Source organism: Rhinichthys klamathensis, unplaced genomic scaffold (assembly GCF_029890125.1).
Source record: "Rhinichthys klamathensis goyatoka isolate OS25496 unplaced genomic scaffold, OSU_Roscu_1.1 h1tg000168l_1, whole genome shotgun sequence".
NCBI classification, from domain to species: domain Eukaryota; kingdom Metazoa; phylum Chordata; class Actinopteri; order Cypriniformes; family Leuciscidae; genus Rhinichthys; species Rhinichthys klamathensis.
Genome location: NW_026606699.1, coordinates 1,053,082 through 1,072,627, shown reverse-complemented (window position 1 = coordinate 1,072,627; position 19,546 = coordinate 1,053,082). Strand labels below are relative to the sequence as shown.

The window sequence follows — 19,546 nt, the reverse complement described above, 5'->3', positions numbered from 1 at the left end:
TAGAACAAAGAGTAGGATGTTTACTGTGTGCAGTACGCACATTTTCTGTATTATAGAACACCTTTAGGGGTTATTATAAAACTAAAACCAAAGCCATAAAAAAACAAAAACGTTTTTGTTACTTGAAATAAAATAAACTTTATTTAAAAAAAAAATAGATTTCAGTTAGTTGACAAGGCAACATTTGAAAATAGAAAAAGGAAAAAAAACCTATAAAAAACGCACAACAAAATTGCTAAAACTTTAACTCAAATTAAAATGGAAAATATAAAAATAAAAACAATTTCAAAATATGAATAGAATATCCAGCATGATGGATGAATATCAGCTGTGGAGAATGTCATTTCTTTCTTGACTCATTATTTGATCACTCTGACCAAAGTTGTTTAAAAGTTTGGGGTCAGTAACAGTTTAATTTTTTAATAAATCAATATTTTTATGTCATTATATTGATCAAAAGTGCCAGTAAAGACTAGATCCAAATGTTAATGATTAAAAGTTAAAATGATGTTTTATTTTTACTTTCTATTTATCAAAGAATCCTAAAAAGAAAGATTTTTCACAAAAATATGAAGCAGCGCAACTGTTTTCAACACTGATAATATTCAGAAATGTTTCTTGAGCAGCAAATCATCATATTTCTGAAGGATCATGTGACACTGAAGACTGGAGTAATGATGCTGAAAATCAGCCTTGATCACAGGAAAAATATATTCACATAGGAAACAGTCATTTTAAATTGTGATAATATTTAACAATATTACTGCTTTTATTGTATTTTTTATTTAATAAATGTCGTTTTGGTGTGGTGAGCAGATGTGTTATTCATCTGTCGTTTGTCTCTCATCTGCAGATCGCTTCACCGTCTACAGTCCCAAGAAACTCAGACAAGCCTGGAATAAGTAAGTGACCACAACTATTTTTTATTATGTGTTTTTGTATAGCTTTTTATAACACCCATTTTTCTTTTGTGTGAATGGCAAAGTGTGTTTTAGATGCTGTAATGTCACTGTTTCTCATAAGTTTTTCACCATTTTCTATTGCAAATCACCTGAAATCTTCTGAATATCTCAATTATTCCTCCTGGACGGTACTGACCTTAAATGGAGACTTTTGCTCAAATTATAAATTTCTCAGATGTTTCTCCTGAGTTTCATCGAAGATCTTGACAATGTCGAAAGCTGTGCTCCGTCAAATCAAAATCAATTGAAAGTCAGAAATCTCAATATGACATTTCTCATCAAATTCATTTCACATCACTTTATTTTTCATAGCTTAATACTCCTACTTTTAAAAGAGACACATCTGAGATGCGGTTGATCCTTAAATGAAGCATCAGTGAAAACTATGAAAGAGCAACATCTGAGCAATAACACTTTGCTCAGGTTCAATAGTCCTTCGTACAAATATCCAGTAACACTACAGTAAAGTTACATTTGTTAACATTAGTAAACAACAAAATGAAATAACAATGTTACTTCTGAAGCATTTATTAATCTTAGTTAATGTTAAATTCAACATTCACTAATACATTACTTATAGTAAAAGATCTGTTAATAATGGACCTGAGCTGATTAACTATTTTATTGACTGATGTTAACAAAAATTAATAAATACTGTAACAAATGGAATTCTTATTGTTAGTTAAAGCATTAACTAATAAACTTATTGTAAATTGTTACCATTTCCCCCCAAATAAAACAACTTTTGAACAGTAATGTAAATTACATCAGGTCCTGAACAAGGAAACGGTCAAAAACATTTAAACAAATTAAATGACCTTGGTCTTTTCCTCATGATCAGATGAAGTTTTGTGAAGTTTCTGATCTCATTTGATTAACCCACATCTGAACTATCAGAAGAAGCATGAGAACACAAGTGCGAACTTCAGATGCAAACAGAAGCCATCTAATCACACACACACTCGTACACAAGCTTGTTTCACAGACACTCGTACACAAGCTTGTTTCACACACACATTTTTAAGTGCTGAAAGTGCCGCTGGTGAACAGAAACTTCATGTTTCTTTAATGTGTTAATGCTTTAGAGGCCTAATTATCCACATACATTTGTCGTTTTTTACATTTGGTTTTTCATTGGCAGTAGTGTGTGTGATAGTTCAGGAGTTCAGTAACCACGATCGCACACACACATACACACAGTCAGAAAACACACTACGCAACATGAGAATGCTTGCAAACACACAATCAGTCATGTATCTTTAGCATAATGTGACAGAATCAAACCTCGGTAGAGTGACAGAATTTCCTTCAAATGAGTGTGTCATCAGAACAGATGATATCCAGAAACAAGCATGTTAGCACTAGCAGTCAGTCATGCTAACTAACTCGCTCTTCCAAGACAGTCGTTGAGCTGAAAGTGAATCTTTTGAGGTTTTATTTGGGGCACAATAGATATCCATGATAGAAACTGTACAATATATTCCAATTCGTTTTTACTGTTTTGTCTGAAAAAATCCAGATTTATGGAAAGAAATTCTGATTTTACACTATTGCTGAAAAGTGTCACAAAATTGATTAAAAAAATACAGTAAAAACAGTAATATTGTGAAATATTATTACAATTTAAAATAACTGTTTTCTATTTGAATATATTTTAAAATATAATTTATTCCTGTGATCAAAGCTGAATTTTCAGCATTATTACTCCAGTCTTCAAAGTCACTTGATCCTTCAGAAATCACTCTAATATGATGATTTGCTGCTCAAGAAACATTTCAGATTATTATCAATGTTGAAAACAGTTGCGCTGCTTCATATTTTTGTGGAAACCGTGATACATTTTTATTTCTTGGATTTTTTGATCAAGAGAACGACAAAAGACAGGTTTATTTATACAGCAGCGTTTATTTGAAATATAATTTGTTTGTAATTTTATAATTGTCTTTACTGTCACTTTTGATTAATTTAATGGATCCTTGATGAAGTATTAATTTCTTGAAATAAATTTACCCCAATGTTTAGATTTTTTTGTGTGTGTGCAAACTAAATTACTTCCTTTTTTTTATCCATACTGGTCTATAGTTGTCATATGTGCTATCTCAGATAAACCGCCCCAAGCAACACACACCAAACAAACTGTGATTGGTCACTTCACATGTCAATCAGACATTCAGCAAGTAGGCGGTTCTTGGACAGAAGACCAGACTATTAACTAGACTAGTCATCGTCAGATAAATAAAGCAGTGATGTCAGACCATCTTTGTTATATTGTGATGTAAATCATTCATGTAAGTTTTGCCATCCTAAAATCATTACCAGAATCTTGGTTTAATTTACAGACCACCGCACATCTGTACACTCATTGAGAGCTCGGCATCTAAAGATCTGCTGTGTGTTCATGTGTTTATCTGTTCTGCAGTGCAGAATGCAGGTGTGTTTGAGTCGGTCTTTGTCTTTGTCTTTGCAGTTTAGAGGACGTTTGAGGGTGAAAACTCACTTTGCATTTTCCACTCCAAAAAAGTCAACAAACATTTTTCCAGCCGCATGTCAGCGGGAGTGAAGCTGACAGAGAGATGCGAGCAGTGTGTGTGTGTGGTGATCTTGGCACTGTATCATCTGTATGTTTAAATGTGTGTGTGTGTGTGTGTTGGCAGGCTGGGTTATGTAGATCATGCTGAAGAGCTGGCTTCCAGATTCCTCCAGTGCTTCCCAAAGAACCGTGTCTCGGCCCAGGCGGCGCTCCACCATGAGTACTTCGTCCATCTGCCCCCGAGACTCTGGGAACTGCCTGACAGTGAGTCCACCCGCATCACATCACTGCGTTACTGACTTCACACTCACACACTGCTGTACCGTACTACTCATACTCATTTTGCAGTATGCATGCATGGAACACTCCAGTTACTACATTTGTCAAAAGTACATAATGCCGTACAAAAGTGCGCAGGACATAATCAGAGCACACTGCACAGAATACTGTATCCTTTTATTCATATACAAATCTTTTTTTTTTCATTTGTTTCGATCCATTTTTAATATCTGTCTGTCTATCTATCGTTCTATCTGTCTGTCTGTCTGTCTGTCTGTGTATCTATCTCCATTTCAGTCGTATCCGTCTCTTAGTGATTCTATGGTCTCTTGCCATAAATCAAACTTTATTTAAGTCTTTATCTCTCCTTTTCATTATTTACGACTGCATACTTCACACTTTCACACATGTTATATGTATCAGATGTAGTGTACAGACTGCAGTATGCAGCTGTGGTTTTCATTATTACGCCTGTGTACAGTGTATACTGCGCAGTGGGCAGTTTGTTAGGAATCCATTGTATTTTCCTCCATCTGCCTTCCTTCAGCAGTATTTTACTCTCTCTGTCTCTTCTCGCTCCTTCTTACTGTTAAACATGCCGTCTCATTGATGCGTGTCTGGAACTGAATACCAAACGCCGTTCAGTTTGAGCTCATTGTGGGGATTGTGATCTCTCTGATGGTAATTCACAAAGATTGCACAGTCATCACGTTTCTGCCTTGTCACGACTCATGTTCCTCAGGTTTCTCCACGAGGAGACGAGCTTCACTTTCCCCTGGAGACCAACAGACTGACACTCTTGATTTGCAAAACCCAAATATGCAGGAATTGGTTATTGTCAGCAGTGTTGACTTCTTGATTCTGATTGGTTGATTTTCAGATTGTTACAAAGTTTGAATTGGGCAGCACATCAAAGAGTCCTACAGACACAAAAGAGCCTGAAACAAAGAAAATCTGATAAAAATGAGTGAAAAACAAAAGCATGCTTTTTAACTAGTAGCGGTGCTTTGTGATGTCACTAAACATGAGAATAAACAGTAATAACTGAGTATATTTAATCTGGATCACACAATCAGATTCCAAATATAAAATACATGTAATTGTATTATATTACACTTTAAAATCAGACTACAGTTATTTTTTATTGATTACATGATTTCATATTATTAACTAAATGGCAGTGAAATATTCATAATGTTTCTGAATTTAACCATATATTACTGTGTTTGGAAGGCTTTTGTCTGACATTTTGTATTTATCAAATTCCAAACTTTTTTGTCAGTCAAACCTCTTTGATGTAATATAGAGAACGGAATAAGTTTTTTTTTGTCTATATTTCATATCAGTATGGAACAATTATCCTATTCAAAGCAATGTGATATACAAATTGTGAAAAGTCATCTAAAAGTAGTTAGATTATATTACCTTAACTTAATAGAATGTGTTACTAACTAGAGTAAGTTTTTTTGTCATTTGTATTCAGTAACGGACTACAAATTGTAAGTAATCTACCCAGCACTGAAGATAAATACATGTGCACGTGGTACAGATGCAATAATTGTTGCTCTGTATATTTTTATGGCATTGCTGTCCAGGAGTAATTACGCTGGTGAAGTGGATTTACTTATTGTAAAGTTAACAAAAGTTATCATGAGGATTATAATGTTTAAAGCAGATGTCTTAACATAGACCGGGAAGATTTTAAAACGAGCCGGTCATTCATAAATGCGTAAGATCGCTGTGAAAATACAGACCGGAAGACAAAAGACAAGAGCGCAGCGCTGAAAAGGGGCGGAGCTACATACGGTCTATAAGCTTTCTGTTTATGTCATTCATTGACGCATCGAAGCCCAGATACTGTTGAAACATCCCTGACTGACAACTAGCAGCTCTGACGCCACATTAAAGTCGGCATGAAACGGAAGTTGCAATCTTTTCATCCCTATTGTGGACATATATCGGAGTGAAACAGCTTCTTGAACAAGAACGAGGTTTGATTCTGTACACTCGCTATTGGTGGATCTCATGTGAGTGACAGGTTGTCCCGCCCTCAAGCCAGTAAACACATTTGATTTTGATTTCATGGTGACTTTAATAAAGCGTTTGTGTTCAACACTTGCTAGGGGTGGAACGGTACACAGAAGTCACGGTTCGGTTCATACCTCGGTTCAGACATCACGGTTCGGTACGATTTCGGTACAATGAAGTGAATAGCAAAACAAAAATGCAGAAGGCTTTTTTATAAATGTCTTAAGCCTTGTATTTTTTAAATAAGTTTTATTAATAAAGGCATAGAACCAGTTTATTTGTAGAGCACTGACAGTAGTTTTATATAATTATTAATTAAATGATTAAAAAGACGAAAAGACCTTGAGATATGTTTGGTAATTGTACCTGAATGAATTTAAAATTAATTTGCTATTTCAGATCAATATATTTGTTTTCCTTCATTTTAATTAACCCTAACTTTATTCTCATCTGAATTATAAATAATTGATTTCCGTATAAAATAATACTACCATTAAAAACTTTTGTTAACAGTTGTAGGTTACAGTTTGACAAGAGTTTAGAGTGTGACAAAAGCAGAGTTGTGTTTTATTGCGAGTGTACACAAATATAAGTAAACAATTTGCAGTTTTAATGATGTCCTGTAGGAAAAAAATGACGGAGTATGTTTTTATGTTTCCACTGTTCGATCGACCGTGCCTCTGACACACACACACACACACACACACACACACACACACACATATCGCAGCCTGATCTTGATCGCAGCCTGTTCATTGCTGCGTTCACAGTCACACCAAAAGCGAATAGAGCGAAATTTATCGCTATTTAAGAGTTTTTTTTTTCCGTACCGTGTATTCTCCGTGCAAATTCGTGCACCGAACCGTGTTTCGGTTCAATACGAATACATGTATCGTTCCACCCCTAACACTTGCAGAAGCATTGAGCGGCTGCTGATGATTCGGGTCATTCTGGCTGGTTTGGGATTTTAAAAGACCTCAAGGCCTTTTGTCTTGTCTAAAGTGACACGTATCCATAATCCACACGTGAGACCTCCACAGCCGCTGATCGTCTTTATGCCTCGGTTAGTAGACAGACAAAACTGCAGCACAGGCACATTTAGTCCTACACATGTTGTGCGCTACAGAAAACAGGCGTTTGCGGAAGACAAGCGTCGGGCAAGTCATTTGAATACGAGAATGAGGTTTTTAATTTGACAGATTAGGAGTCGGAGCTGAATTAATCCTGTTATCAGCTCACAGCAGGTTGTTTTCGGGAGGAAGGCGGGACTGAGTCGTGGAGGCGGATCTTTGACGCACAGAGCGCAGCGCCGCTTTTCAAGCAGAAGAATGAAGGGAAAATTAATTCTGTTGTTTCATATACGCTTGCGGTTCAATCACAAAAGAGAACGGTTGCTGTTTGGGGGAAGCTGGACGAGTAATTAACATTTCAGCTCCGGCTTTGATTGATACGGAAAATGCAGCAGGATTTATGACGTTTATTAAATGAAATGGCTCATATTTATCTTGACTAGTGCTAGTTTTGTTATAGCAAGAACCTTTTTTACTGTTGCGCATATATATATTTATATATATAGTGTGTATGTTACACACATATGTACACAAACAACTGTTCAAATGTTGATTGCATACTGGTTTAATTTAATCAATACTATACACTACATATTGTGTGTGTGTGTGTGTGTGTGTGTGTGTGTGTGTGTGTGTGTGTGTGTGTGTGTGTACTTTGACACACTACATCTCTGGGTCTTTCTGAAGTGACAAACACATCTGTGATGTTTTGAGCTCATCACAATGAAACAGTTACAGTGGGAGCATGACGGATAACACTCGAGTTTTGGTGTAAGATGTTCAATAGTGGTTGTTTTTATCCGGGTTTATCAGTGTTTAAAGCAGCTTTACAGGGTCACTGGCTTCTTGAATGCAGTAAAAAGGGTTTGACTCTGGTGTGTGTGAATCTGAGATTGTGACATTTGGTTCCTTAGGAATATAATGCAGTAGAAACGGCTTTGATGAATTAATTATGAAATAGTATTCTTGTTTATCTGTGAATAGCTATTGGTCAGTGCCTCATGCAGTTTGTTCCTGGTTTACTGTAGTGTTTATTCTTCTCAACACAATTGTCAGAAAATTCCCCATATGTAGTTCACAGCGCTTCATGGGATAGTTAATTAAAACATTTTTTCTTTTCTTTTTTTTACATTATCTTATTTTTAAACTTTTTTTTTTTTTTTTATCAATGTTTGTAATGTTTTTATCTAAATGCTGGTTGGATTGAATTAACTCTTTTTGAATCATTATTTTAAATCCCTATAGAAAAAAGAATGAGTTTGTTTTCGAGTTTGATTCATCAGTTCTTTCTGGATCTATTTTGAATTTCTCAGTTATTGATTTCCTATTTTTCTTGTCATTATCATCATCATCATCACAATACTATTGTTTTCCCCTCCCTTTCTGTACTTTTAAATGATGATGTTATATTTTACGTTGTCTTTTGTCAAAGAAGATTTCATACATGTTACATAAAGGCTCATAGACCGAATCTGTCGTTGTTTTTCAGTGTCTTCTATCTTCACCGTTCCGACCGTTAAGTTACAGCCTGAATCTGGCGACAGCATCCAGGTGTGCAGTAAGACCAACAGTCACGGCAAGGGGACGTCAAACAGCAAACACTGACCTGGACGAGCCGCCCGCCGGGACCCAAACAGGTACGACACACGCCGCTCCACAAGCTCTTATGGTTCTACAGTCTCTGCTTATGTTTGAAATGGCACTTGCATGTTGTGTATTGCATATTGTAAAGTATTCAGTGCATACAATTGATTAAAAACAGTTGAACAGATGTTTGCAACATAGTTGTTATGTGACCTTGCAGATTGCATTTAGTTATTGTTTGTGAGTTCAATTAGGATTCAAGAATCAATGTTTTCATTGTCAAAAGCAAATGGGTTATTTTATAGATTTTTTCAAATTTCAATTTTCAAATTTGAAGCAAAAATTTAATTAAAATATGTTCGTTAGAGTGAGTAAAATTATAGATATAGTGTTGAACATAAATACGAAAAGTACTATGTAATGTTTTGAGAAAGAGAAACTTGTGTTTCCAAATATTTGATTGAATCTTGAAAATATGTAAGTGTGAAAAAGTGTTGAATTTCAGTGTATATGTGTGTGTATCTCCATTGCTATGATGAAATATTGCATTAGCCCATATCTGCCACTGCCCTCTTTAGATAACAGTATTAGTCATTGATAAACCAATGCACTAGTCTGTCGTTCCAAACATACATCAGCGTCTGATTCACTCTTGCAGGGCAGCGAAGGTCATTTTCATTATGTCCAGAAAGAGGCTGTATTTGCATTTAATTTGTGGTGTGTGCGAGAGCATGTCATGTGGCTGGCTAAAGCTCATAATGGCTGTAATGCAGTGACGGAGGGAAAGAGGGATTAGCAGTCAAATTACAGGCAGGTGCTCTGGGAGATTTACGCCGGAGCCCCGGGAAGCTGCGGACCTCTGCAACCCGTCTGCATTAGAGAATAACACAGAATAATGACAGAGGAGGAGACAACGAGACTCATCAGAGTCATTTCAGGGGCTCCACGTGCGGCAGATGGACCAAATGTGCGCAGAGAGTCCTGCGTGTGTATGTTGATGGTGAAAACCAGGGCTGTGTGATATTGGAAAAAATTGCGATATTTTTTTTTCTGCGATATGTATTGCGATATGAAAGAATACAGGAAGTTGCACCAGAGGACTTGAATAACTCTATTTGTAAAGAATTAGACTGCAAACATCACATACTCTCTTGAGCAGGTATTATTTTGAGTACTTGCTTTGCGAGCGCTAAAAAAGTATCTATACAGAATGAATGTGTGTAGTATGAATATAATTCGGTTGTACTAAATTTGCCATGTTTCATGTGACCTACCAGCGTCAGTTACGTCGCTTCACTGCCATTCACGGATCCTCTCCTGTGGCCTCATGGGATAGTAAAGTGTCCATCGAATGCACACTTCAGGATCAGATCGGGAGTAGTAGGTCATTGGGTACTTTTTGTCTACTTATATTAGACACACTTCTTTTGTCACATACTGTTTTTCGCCTACTATACAGTAGGGAAGTATGTGATTTTGGACGCAGCCATGCATTCTAGAATGATTGTTGTGCAGTGCATCTGCATAGAAAATAATTTTGAAAAGAGCCAAAAAAATTACTTTTTACTTTAAAGACTTTAAGTGCTAAATCCATTTAGGGCTGAATGATTTTTGTGTGTGTGTGTGTGTGTTCATACTTGAGTTTAGTCTTTATGAGACTAACTCAATTCAAACCAGTGAGTTTATTGTGATTATTGAATAAAATTACATTTACTTAACTGTAAAATTACAATACTATTATTTACATCTTTATTTGTTCCATCAAGCTTTTATTTTGACTGGTTGCCAGCAAATAAATAAATGCGCTGCTGGTTTCAGAGCGAAGGAACTGTATGTTGATTTACACACGTGCAGCTCACAGTGTCTCAGAATGGCTTGAATTACAGTAAACGAGACCTTTCGTGACATTTCCCAAATGCGTTCAAAGTGCTTGACCAATCACAACACACTGGTCCAGCCGACCAATCAGAGCACATTGTGCTTGAAAGAGAGGCTTCATAGAGACAGGAACTAAACAGAGCGTTACTGACAGACTGGGAAGAGAGGAGCTGCGACAATGGAGAATATGTGGAAAATAATGTTGTTGTTTTTTAAACCTATTCTAGTAGTCCCCAAAAACAAAATCAAGACTTTGAAAAGGGGTATAATAGGTCCCCTAACATTTCATCTCTGCAGTGATCCTCTCTTTGACATGCTCATGAAGTGCAGATATGAAAGTAAAGTGTTTTGCTTGTCAGCATGCAGAAGTTGCGCTGTGTCTTTAGCACGCGTGTGTTTGTGATGGAGAACGCTGCTCAGAAGGGAAGTCACCCCACTGCGAGAGCCGTGTCCTTCCCTCCACCGCACCATTCATATTGAAATCACACGCTTTGTGCTCGGCCTTCTCAACCTGACAGGCTCCGTGGAGCTCAGAGACGCTCCTCTAATCCACACACATCTGATTTCGAAGCGTTCACGCTCCATGAGACGTCACATGCAAAGATTTCCTGCATGTTTAGGGAGATTTCAAAGACTGAATGTTTTCATACTCGTCTCTCACATTAGAGGGTTTTGACACTGAAGTCACTCTTAAAAATGAATTACATGCAGAATACGGAAGCATGTATTATTTATTTTAAAGTTCAAATTTCAATATAGTTTAAAATATCGACGAATAATATTTTGAGGACCATCTAAAATCTTTATGCTGAATTTCTTTAATGCAAAATTATTACTTTTTTTTGTTTTGGGGGAAAAGTCTTTCCTATTGTCTGAATGTCATTAAGCAAGTGAGATCCTTTTTTGTTTTCAATTTTCAAGAAAGAAATTGGACGAAAAGAATGTCATTATATTACAAAGCAAGTGGGATTTTTGTTCAAATGTCAATTTTTAAATTTCAAGCCAAAAAATTATGAAAACACGTTTGTTATGAGTGAAACCTAGATAAAAAAAAAAACACAGCCTATTTTTATGACCATTTATAATTTTTATGTTTAATTTTTTTTAATGCAAAATATAATTCTTTGATTTTTGAGGGAAAACTCATTCTTAAAAATAAAGAAGAAATGTTTTATAGATTTGTCCCCCCAAAATTTCAAGCTAAACATTTAATTAAAAGACGCTTGTTAGGAGTAAAGTGATGTAGTTTAAAATTGAAGACAAACAAATATTTTGAGGACAATCTAAGATTTTTAGGCTTGGTTTTTATGCGAAATATAATTTCTTATATTTTTGAGATTATAGATGTAGTTTAAAATGAAGACCAACAGTATTTAGAAGCTAGTTTTAGGACCATTTAATTGTTGCTTTTTGCAAAATATATATATATATATTCTCTTTTGATTAAGGGATGCAGTATGTTCTGCGTGTGATTTTGACAGACCTCATCCATTTTAACATGGTATTTTTAGGCCACTGTATGTTTCTGTGACAAGAAAAGTCCACCAAGACCTGGGCAAGTTCTCCAGTTCTGTATTGTTCATCAGAAGAGTTGCAGGAACCTTTTCAGAGGAAATCCCCAGCAGGCAGCCTTTGTGCCGCTGATGGAAGCTTTGAGAGCTGCTATTGAGCACAGATGAAGCTTCAGCCCATCGCAGACTAAATGACACGCCTCTCTCACACACTACGCCACAATATCTGTCAGAGACCAGAAAAGAGGCCGAGGGCTTCACAGAGCCAATGAGAAGAGGGTCACTGGGATGAAATTGGGGTCAGAAAAGATAGAAAAAGGTTGGATGATCTATAGGTCTCTCTTTCTTTAGGGACAGAAAAGCCCTTGCTGATGGTAAAATGCCTAATTTAGTGAAAGATGCGATGGTGCTAGACGTGTTGGGCTTTTCCATTGAATGCCACAGAGGTACATGCATTCATAAAGATGACATCAGATAGCTGAAGTTTCTGGATAGTTCTGGAAGTCGCACTGCTGATGCAAGAAGCCACCTATCAGCTGCAATGGCTTTGCATGACATTAGCATAAATTAAAGGGCCCAAGGTGATTGATATGGATTCTGTTGTGTGGAGTGTCTGTTTTTGGACAGACTGTCTTTGTTACTGGATGCTTTTACATTATTCATGTCATGTCATGAGCGCTATGACAGAGTGTGTATAGTGCGTGTAAACCGCTCTAAAGTCTTTCATGCTGCAGTAGATCTATCTGTTTTTGTGGACAGGGCTGCTTTAAATTATTTACATATACATATAAAACAAAGAAATATAAAACTCTATAAATATAATATATATTATACAATTTCAAATTAAATTGTATATTATCATTGAGCAGAGTTGAACTCAGAGTTGATGCAGTTCACTTCTGATATGATTTGATCACTGTGAGTGTGAACATTGTTGACTAGAGCACTGTTTGTTTGTTAGCACAGTCTGACGGGTTGGCGGGCGTCTCTTTCAGTCCAGGTTGGCACTGGTTTGACTGGGTCAGTTGGCACGTGTCGCAGGCCAGCAGCGATTCACTGACTCTTTGAAGATAAGAGCCACAGACAGACTGTCCGGTGTGTACAGCAGCCAGCTGTTTATCTGCACTGACACACACTCTTACACATTCAACACACTCTACTGGCACAGTGAACACCTCAAAGTGTGTGTGTACAGATACACACATTCTCTAAACGTGTGGCCTCATGTCGCAGTACACATCAGAAGGTCAAACGCTGACGGACAACGACTGCTCCATTCTGATTGGCTTTCAGTGGAAAACCAGTGTTGTTTATGTGGTGGATGATACTGTAGAGGAACTGATCACTGGATGTGACTGGTTTGAGAGACCTACGTGAATAATAAACTCAGCTTTATTCCATATGTAAGATTCAGGCATCCTGTGATGTGATTTTATGTATTATTAGTAAAAATTGAATATTCAGTTAGATTAGATTTGATCTATTTGGGTTTGATTGGATTATGTAAATTATCAGCCTTTGCTTTCATCAGCAAAATGAAAAGTCAACACAGAAGTGAAGAATAAAAAACGTACAGTAAATTAGTTCAGTATAAATTTGTTGAGCTGTAAATGGCTTGTATATATTTAAATTGTTTTAGTTTCCAGTGTCTTTAATGTTCCTGTACTGTAGTCTGGACTCTGAATCAAGTATCTGGATCACAGACTCTCTTGAGCTAGCGTTGAAGTGGCTTGTTTTATCAGGGACTGTGAAAACGACCTCAGTGTGGTGGAAACACTTCACTAACAGAGCGGCCATTTATGGAAATACATGACTTCTCATTGGTCTGAATCTAGCTCTGCATAATTCCATTCTAAACATCCTATACTCTGGTTCTGATTGGCTGTGGTTGTGTCACAGTTACACAGTGTTATGGGTGCACAAGTTTTATTGGTTTTATTTATGTGTACAAGGCATCTTGACAAGCAAGTTAGTTCCAGTTAATGGTAAACATGTTTATAGCAGCTAGCTATCCGTTTACCACGGTTGTGCAACATTCAGAATTAAATTGAGAGTGGCTTTAAATTCCAATTCAATTCCTGAATTTGAGTTGAGATAGCAGAGAGGATGCAAAATTGCAAATTGGAATGTAAGGAACTAGAATTAAAATTAGGGCTGTAGTCAAGAAGACCACCTTTGCCGAGTCCAAGACAAGTCCAAGACCAGGACTAGTCGAGTCCAAGTCAAGACCAAGTCCAAAGAGGTTAGAGTCCAAGACAAGACCGAGTCCAAAAAGGTTCGAGTCCGAGTCAAGACCGAGTCCAGGACAGGAAAAAAGTCTTGACATTATGACATTAAATGGCAATCATTTTGGGTTATTATTTGATCTAAAAGCAAAAACAGTGTCACAACACCCAGGATTTTTAAGTATAGACATTCCCCTTGATATCATATAATCTTCTAATCTAAAGAAAAAAGAATGATAACATATGGTGATACCTCATAATAGCAGTGTTAGAACTGATACAAAGACCAACCCACTACTATTACCACTGCTAGACTAGGAGCCTACTGAGCATTTGAGCAACTAAATGACAATATAGCTTCACTCCAGTAAAATATATCCGTGGTAATTTCTTCATGTTAAACCAAACTTTTATTTTGACGGGTTTCTGAGTGTATCTGACGATGAAATGCTGAAGATAAACGTGTACTTGAGTATGTGTAGTACATGAACCTGCGGCACTCACTTGCAGAGACTCCCTGAAAAATCTGATTTGATAGCATTCTTTAATATTCAGAGTGACTAGTCCATATAGCAATTTCATATTATGATCGGCAGTGAATAGACAGATCTGTTATTTCAGCTATGCGCCGGTATTGCAGTAGCAAATAGTAGAAAAGAAATCACACACGAGCAGGTCGTACTTGTCAATGACGGGCTACAATCTGAGGTAATCTGCGGAGGTTTCTGTGGAAGTCTGCGGGTGCATACTACAATAATACGTTACTGGGAACATAAAAAGACACCTGGACTCGGTCGAGACCAAAAGCCATATCTGGCCGAGACCGAGACAAGTTCGGGTCCGAATACCAGCGAGTCCGAGACAAGTCCGAGACCATAGAAAAACGGTCTCGAGTCCGGTCTACAGTACTACAGCCCTGATTAAAATGATTTGAAATTCAAAGAAATTCATACCATTTTTAACTAGATAAGCAAAAGTTAGAAAATCCTTGAAGTTAGAAGGTTGACAGGCCTCACTGATGCACGCCCAGTCCCAGGCAGATGGCAAACTCTCTGAGCTGCAACCAAACTGGAGCAACTTGTGTGATTATTCCCTCGTTTTATTTATGCAACTGCAAACGAGCGTCCCAAAAAATCCCACTCCTCTGTTAGGTTGGATGGATGGAGTTTCACTTCTCTAATTACAGCTCTGAATTGCTGTGTGTAAAGTCTGCAGGGAAAAACGCTGCAAACGTTTCGATCAGGCGCTAAATGTCACCACATCTTGGCGGTCGCATCTCAATTATAACGCATCACGTTTACAGATGAAAGTGTTTGTGCCGCTGCGGAGCATGAAGTGGCAGGCGACTACGGTGGCGTGCGACATGAAAACGAAGACCCGCACGCTCACGCTCTCTCTCCCGACATATGGGCTCTTCTAATGAGCTTCTAGAAGACGCTGCTCCTCCACGTCTTCTGTGAAGAGCGCCAGCCGCCCGGTCAGATTCCTGCTCTCCTCACACACACCTCACTGGGCCTCTACAAGCTCCAGCTGGAGTTTGGTCATTAAAAAGTTTGAGCATGTGTACCGCAGAAAGAAGAAGGCCTGTTGACACTCTTTTTAGATCTGAACAAGTCGGCGCTCTAGAAAAAGTTTTTGTCGAGTGATTCATTTCTGATATTGAGGTGAAGATGCTTATATTTTTCTGTAATCTTCTGAAATGAGGACAAATTGAGACAAATGCTAGGTAGGTAGATGGATGGATGGATGGATGGGTAGAAAGACAGACAGACAGGTTAGTAGACAGTAGGGTTGGGTACCGAAACTCGGTGCCAATAGGGAACCGGTTCCGACGTAAACGGTAGTAACCAGACCGAATAAGAACGAAAATTTCGGTGCCTGATTTCGGTGCCTAACTTCATTAGGAACACACGCGCACACACACACACACACACACACACACACACAAGGTCTCTCGCTCTCTCTCTCTCCGCCGTGCGTGTGCTACACAGTTTGGAGCACAGTTTCTTCTGTCTCGCATGCGCGCTCTTTCTCGCAAGGTTTGGCTGCATTTCACGTGTAAAATTACGTGTCAGAACGCCCTCTGGGTGTGCCGATAGTCTGAATCCCATATAGAATCAAGCCAATTCATTGGCTGATGGCGCGGGCGCCGCATCGACGCACTTACGTCGTCATACTATGTTGGTGCGCGCGGGCCGCCATCTGCTCCTCAGATTTCTCTGCCGAAAAAAGGAAGCTGGTCGGCAGCGCGAGGAGCTTGGCAGCGTCCCGTTCCCTATTGAGAGATATGTTACACCAACCAGAGATGTTCTCTTTCATAGGTTCACTCAACGCTGCGTAGCTAAGAAGCAGTGGATTTGTAGGCTGCTGTATCACGTGCCGTTTGAACTGACGCGCTACAGCGATCTGTTACATTTCAAAGAGCCAAAACGTTATTTATTGTGTGAATCTCGTAAAAATATTGACAGAATCTGACAGCTGTGGATTTGTTCCATATCAAAAGTAACCTTCTCTGTCTTGTCTGTCAGTGTCCTCTTTGTCTGCGATTTTTCTGTGTGAAAAGGGTCATTTGCGTGAGTCTCACGGTCAATGCGTGAGAGTTGGCAGCTCTGCCTGCTAGTAATCTCTATTAATCTCCAGTATTATTACATTGTTTGATACAATATTGTTTCATTTGATATTATGTAAATATGAATTTTTATTTTATATTGGTTTTATTATTACCATATGTTACTTGTATTTATATTGTTTAAAGATTTAAGTTAATACTGTGTCCAGTTTGGCCCTGTAAATTAAAGGGTATTATTTTTTGATAAAGTGTGTGCGGTTTCATTTTCTTAAGTACCGATTTAAGAACCGTTTAAGCACCGGAACCGTTTAAAAAATACCGAGTAGGTACTGGAATCGGATAAAACCCAAACGATACCCAACCCTAGTAAACAGACAGGTTGGTAGATAGACTAATAGGCAGTCATACAGATAAATACACAGACAGACAGACAGACAGAGACAGGTATGTAAGTAGGTAGACTGACAGACAGGTTGGTAGATAGACTGATAGGTAGTCATACAGATAAATAGATAGATAGACAGAGAGACAGACAAGTATGTAGGTATATAGACAGACAGGTAGTCAGACAGATAAATACGTAGATAGACAGAGAGGTAAGTAGAAAGATAGGTAGTCAGACAGATAGATGCATAGATTAACAGACAGACAGGAATGTAGGTAGGTAGGCAGACCGACTGATAGTTAGGTAGATAGACAGACAGATAGATAGGTAGTCAGACTGACAGATAGGTAGGTAGTGTGTGTGTGTGTTGTCAGATGTGACATGTTTCAGGTGGTACTGTTACCGCAGTGTGTTTGTCAGACAGTCAGGTGGAGAGAGAGACGGGTGGAGGGTAATTATCCAGGCTTACAGGCAGCGCTCTCAGATCGTCGTGTCAAACAGCTTCACACACACACACACGCCTGCCTCTCTACAAACTTTCCCAAACCCAAACAAAACAACCACATACTGTAGAAGTTTGATGATGTTGTGCTGGTTTTATTCGTGTCTACGCGTTACTCATCACCACGTCTCTATTTTAAAAGTGCTGCTCCAGGACGATAACATCACGACATCCAGAGAATGACAGATAATAGGTGATTATCTGCATAAATATTGTCTGCTGATGGAAACAGACATTTCTGTTTGCATACACCCATACTTTGGGGACAAATTTGCACCCAGAAGTGAGCTAAACCTGACAATACAACTTTTATACTGTCCTCATTTTTAAAACAGTATAAAAAATAATAAATAAAATAAAGTTTTGTTTTTTTAATTGCAGAACGTTTTCTTTCTGTCAGAGATTCAGGTTTCCACCACTGGGACTGTGTGTGTTCTGTGTGTTTCATCCGAATGCCATATTGTATTAAGCATGTGGTTCTCTCTCTGCAGAGCGGTGGGTTTTTAGTGGCATGGTGGGATTGGCTTCACTCACGCTGAGGGAGTTTCTTTATCAGGATCACGCAGGACAGGAAGGTAAAGCAGAATGAGAAAATGATTTCTGACAGTGAGACTCTTAGCCCTTCCAAACAGTCTGGCCCACTTACACACACACACACACACGGCCTGAGTGAGTGTGTGAATACAGACTGTGTAGTAAAAGCACGTTAGTGTCACTTCATGAGGCTCAATGGGTCGGGCGAATCCATTAGACTGAATCCAGCTCACCTCAGTTGTGGAGTTTAGAGAATTATTACCTCCACCAACTGAAAATACACCTGGATGAATTCTGCTGCATGGGTTTCTCTTGCTGAAGAGACCAGTGTTGCTCTGTTCCAAAACCAAAACCGTTCCAAAATCTGTTGGGTTAGTTAGCCCAAAAATGATAATTCCGTCAGTAATTTCTCACCCTCATGTTGTCCAAACCCCGTAAGACTTTCGTTCATCTTCGGAACACAAATTACGATATTTTTGATTAAATCTGAGAGCTGGATCGCTCCTCCATAGGCATTCACGTAGTGTAACAGCGCAGCGCTTCTGTGTTGTCCGTCAAACGCAGGCTCACTATTGGCCGACGCTGGTCATGTGTGTGATGTGTGTGACGTACAACACAGAAGCGCTGCGCTGTTACACTACCTGAACTAACTCGAGGCCCACAGAGAAGGAAACGAATAGTTGAATAAAGTCGTTATTTTTGTTTGTTTTTTGCGCACAAAAAGTATTCTCGTCGCTTGATAAACTTAAGATTGAGCCACTGTAGTCACTTGGACTATTTTAACGATGTCTTTAATAACTTTTGGGCCGGCCAGTTTCAATTACACAGAACCCTATGGAGGAGTGATCCAGCTCTCAGATTTAATAAAAAATATCTTAATTTGTGTTCCGAAGATGAACGAAAGTCTTACGGGGTTGGAAAAACATGAGGGTGAGTAATTACTGACAGAATTTTCATTTTTGGGTGAACTAACCCTTTAAAACGAATCATGTTTCCTCAAAAGGCACATTATTTTGGCCTGATTTTAAGGTAGCATCATATGCATCTCTCACCCTAAAGTCACGTATACTGTATTTTGATGAATAATGACAACCTTTTGGGAGAGCGGGTCTTTTATGGTCTTTTTTTAAAAGAAATTAAATGATTAATTAAGACAATGAAGAAAAACAACAGAACAGTAAAAGAAATAGAATTTATTGTAATCAAATTGAACTATTTGCAAATTTTTGTCCTAAAATATGGCTGATATGGTAAAAAAACATGTTTATTGTTTCATAACATTCAATTATGAACTACATGAATCACCTAATGAGACATTTTAAAATCAAAATGGCGGAATTTGGACAAAAAAGTTTAGTTGTCTGTAGAACACAAAAGAAAATATTTTTACGAATTTTGGTAACCAAAGAGTTTCAGTTCCCATTGACTTTAATTAAATTGACAAAAAAAAAAAAAAACTCAATGGAAGTCAATGGGAACTGAAACTGTT

At 38.0% G+C, this 19,546-nt stretch overlaps 1 protein-coding gene across 4 annotated transcripts in view; it reads left to right on the top strand.

The window, feature by feature from the left end:
* The window catches only part of cdk14 (cyclin dependent kinase 14), a 160,778-nt gene that overhangs the window by 117,581 nt on the left and 23,651 nt on the right, over window positions 1-19,546 (top strand). For all 4 annotated transcript variants that reach the window (XM_056259470.1, XM_056259473.1, XM_056259472.1 and 1 more), the window contains 3 exons: window positions 854-902; window positions 3,617-3,756; window positions 8,359-8,506. In XM_056259470.1, the coding sequence (XP_056115445.1) occupies window positions 854-902; window positions 3,617-3,756; window positions 8,359-8,474 (305 nt within the window). In that variant the 3' untranslated portion in view covers window positions 8,475-8,506. The remainder of the gene's footprint in view (window positions 1-853; window positions 903-3,616; window positions 3,757-8,358; window positions 8,507-19,546) is intronic.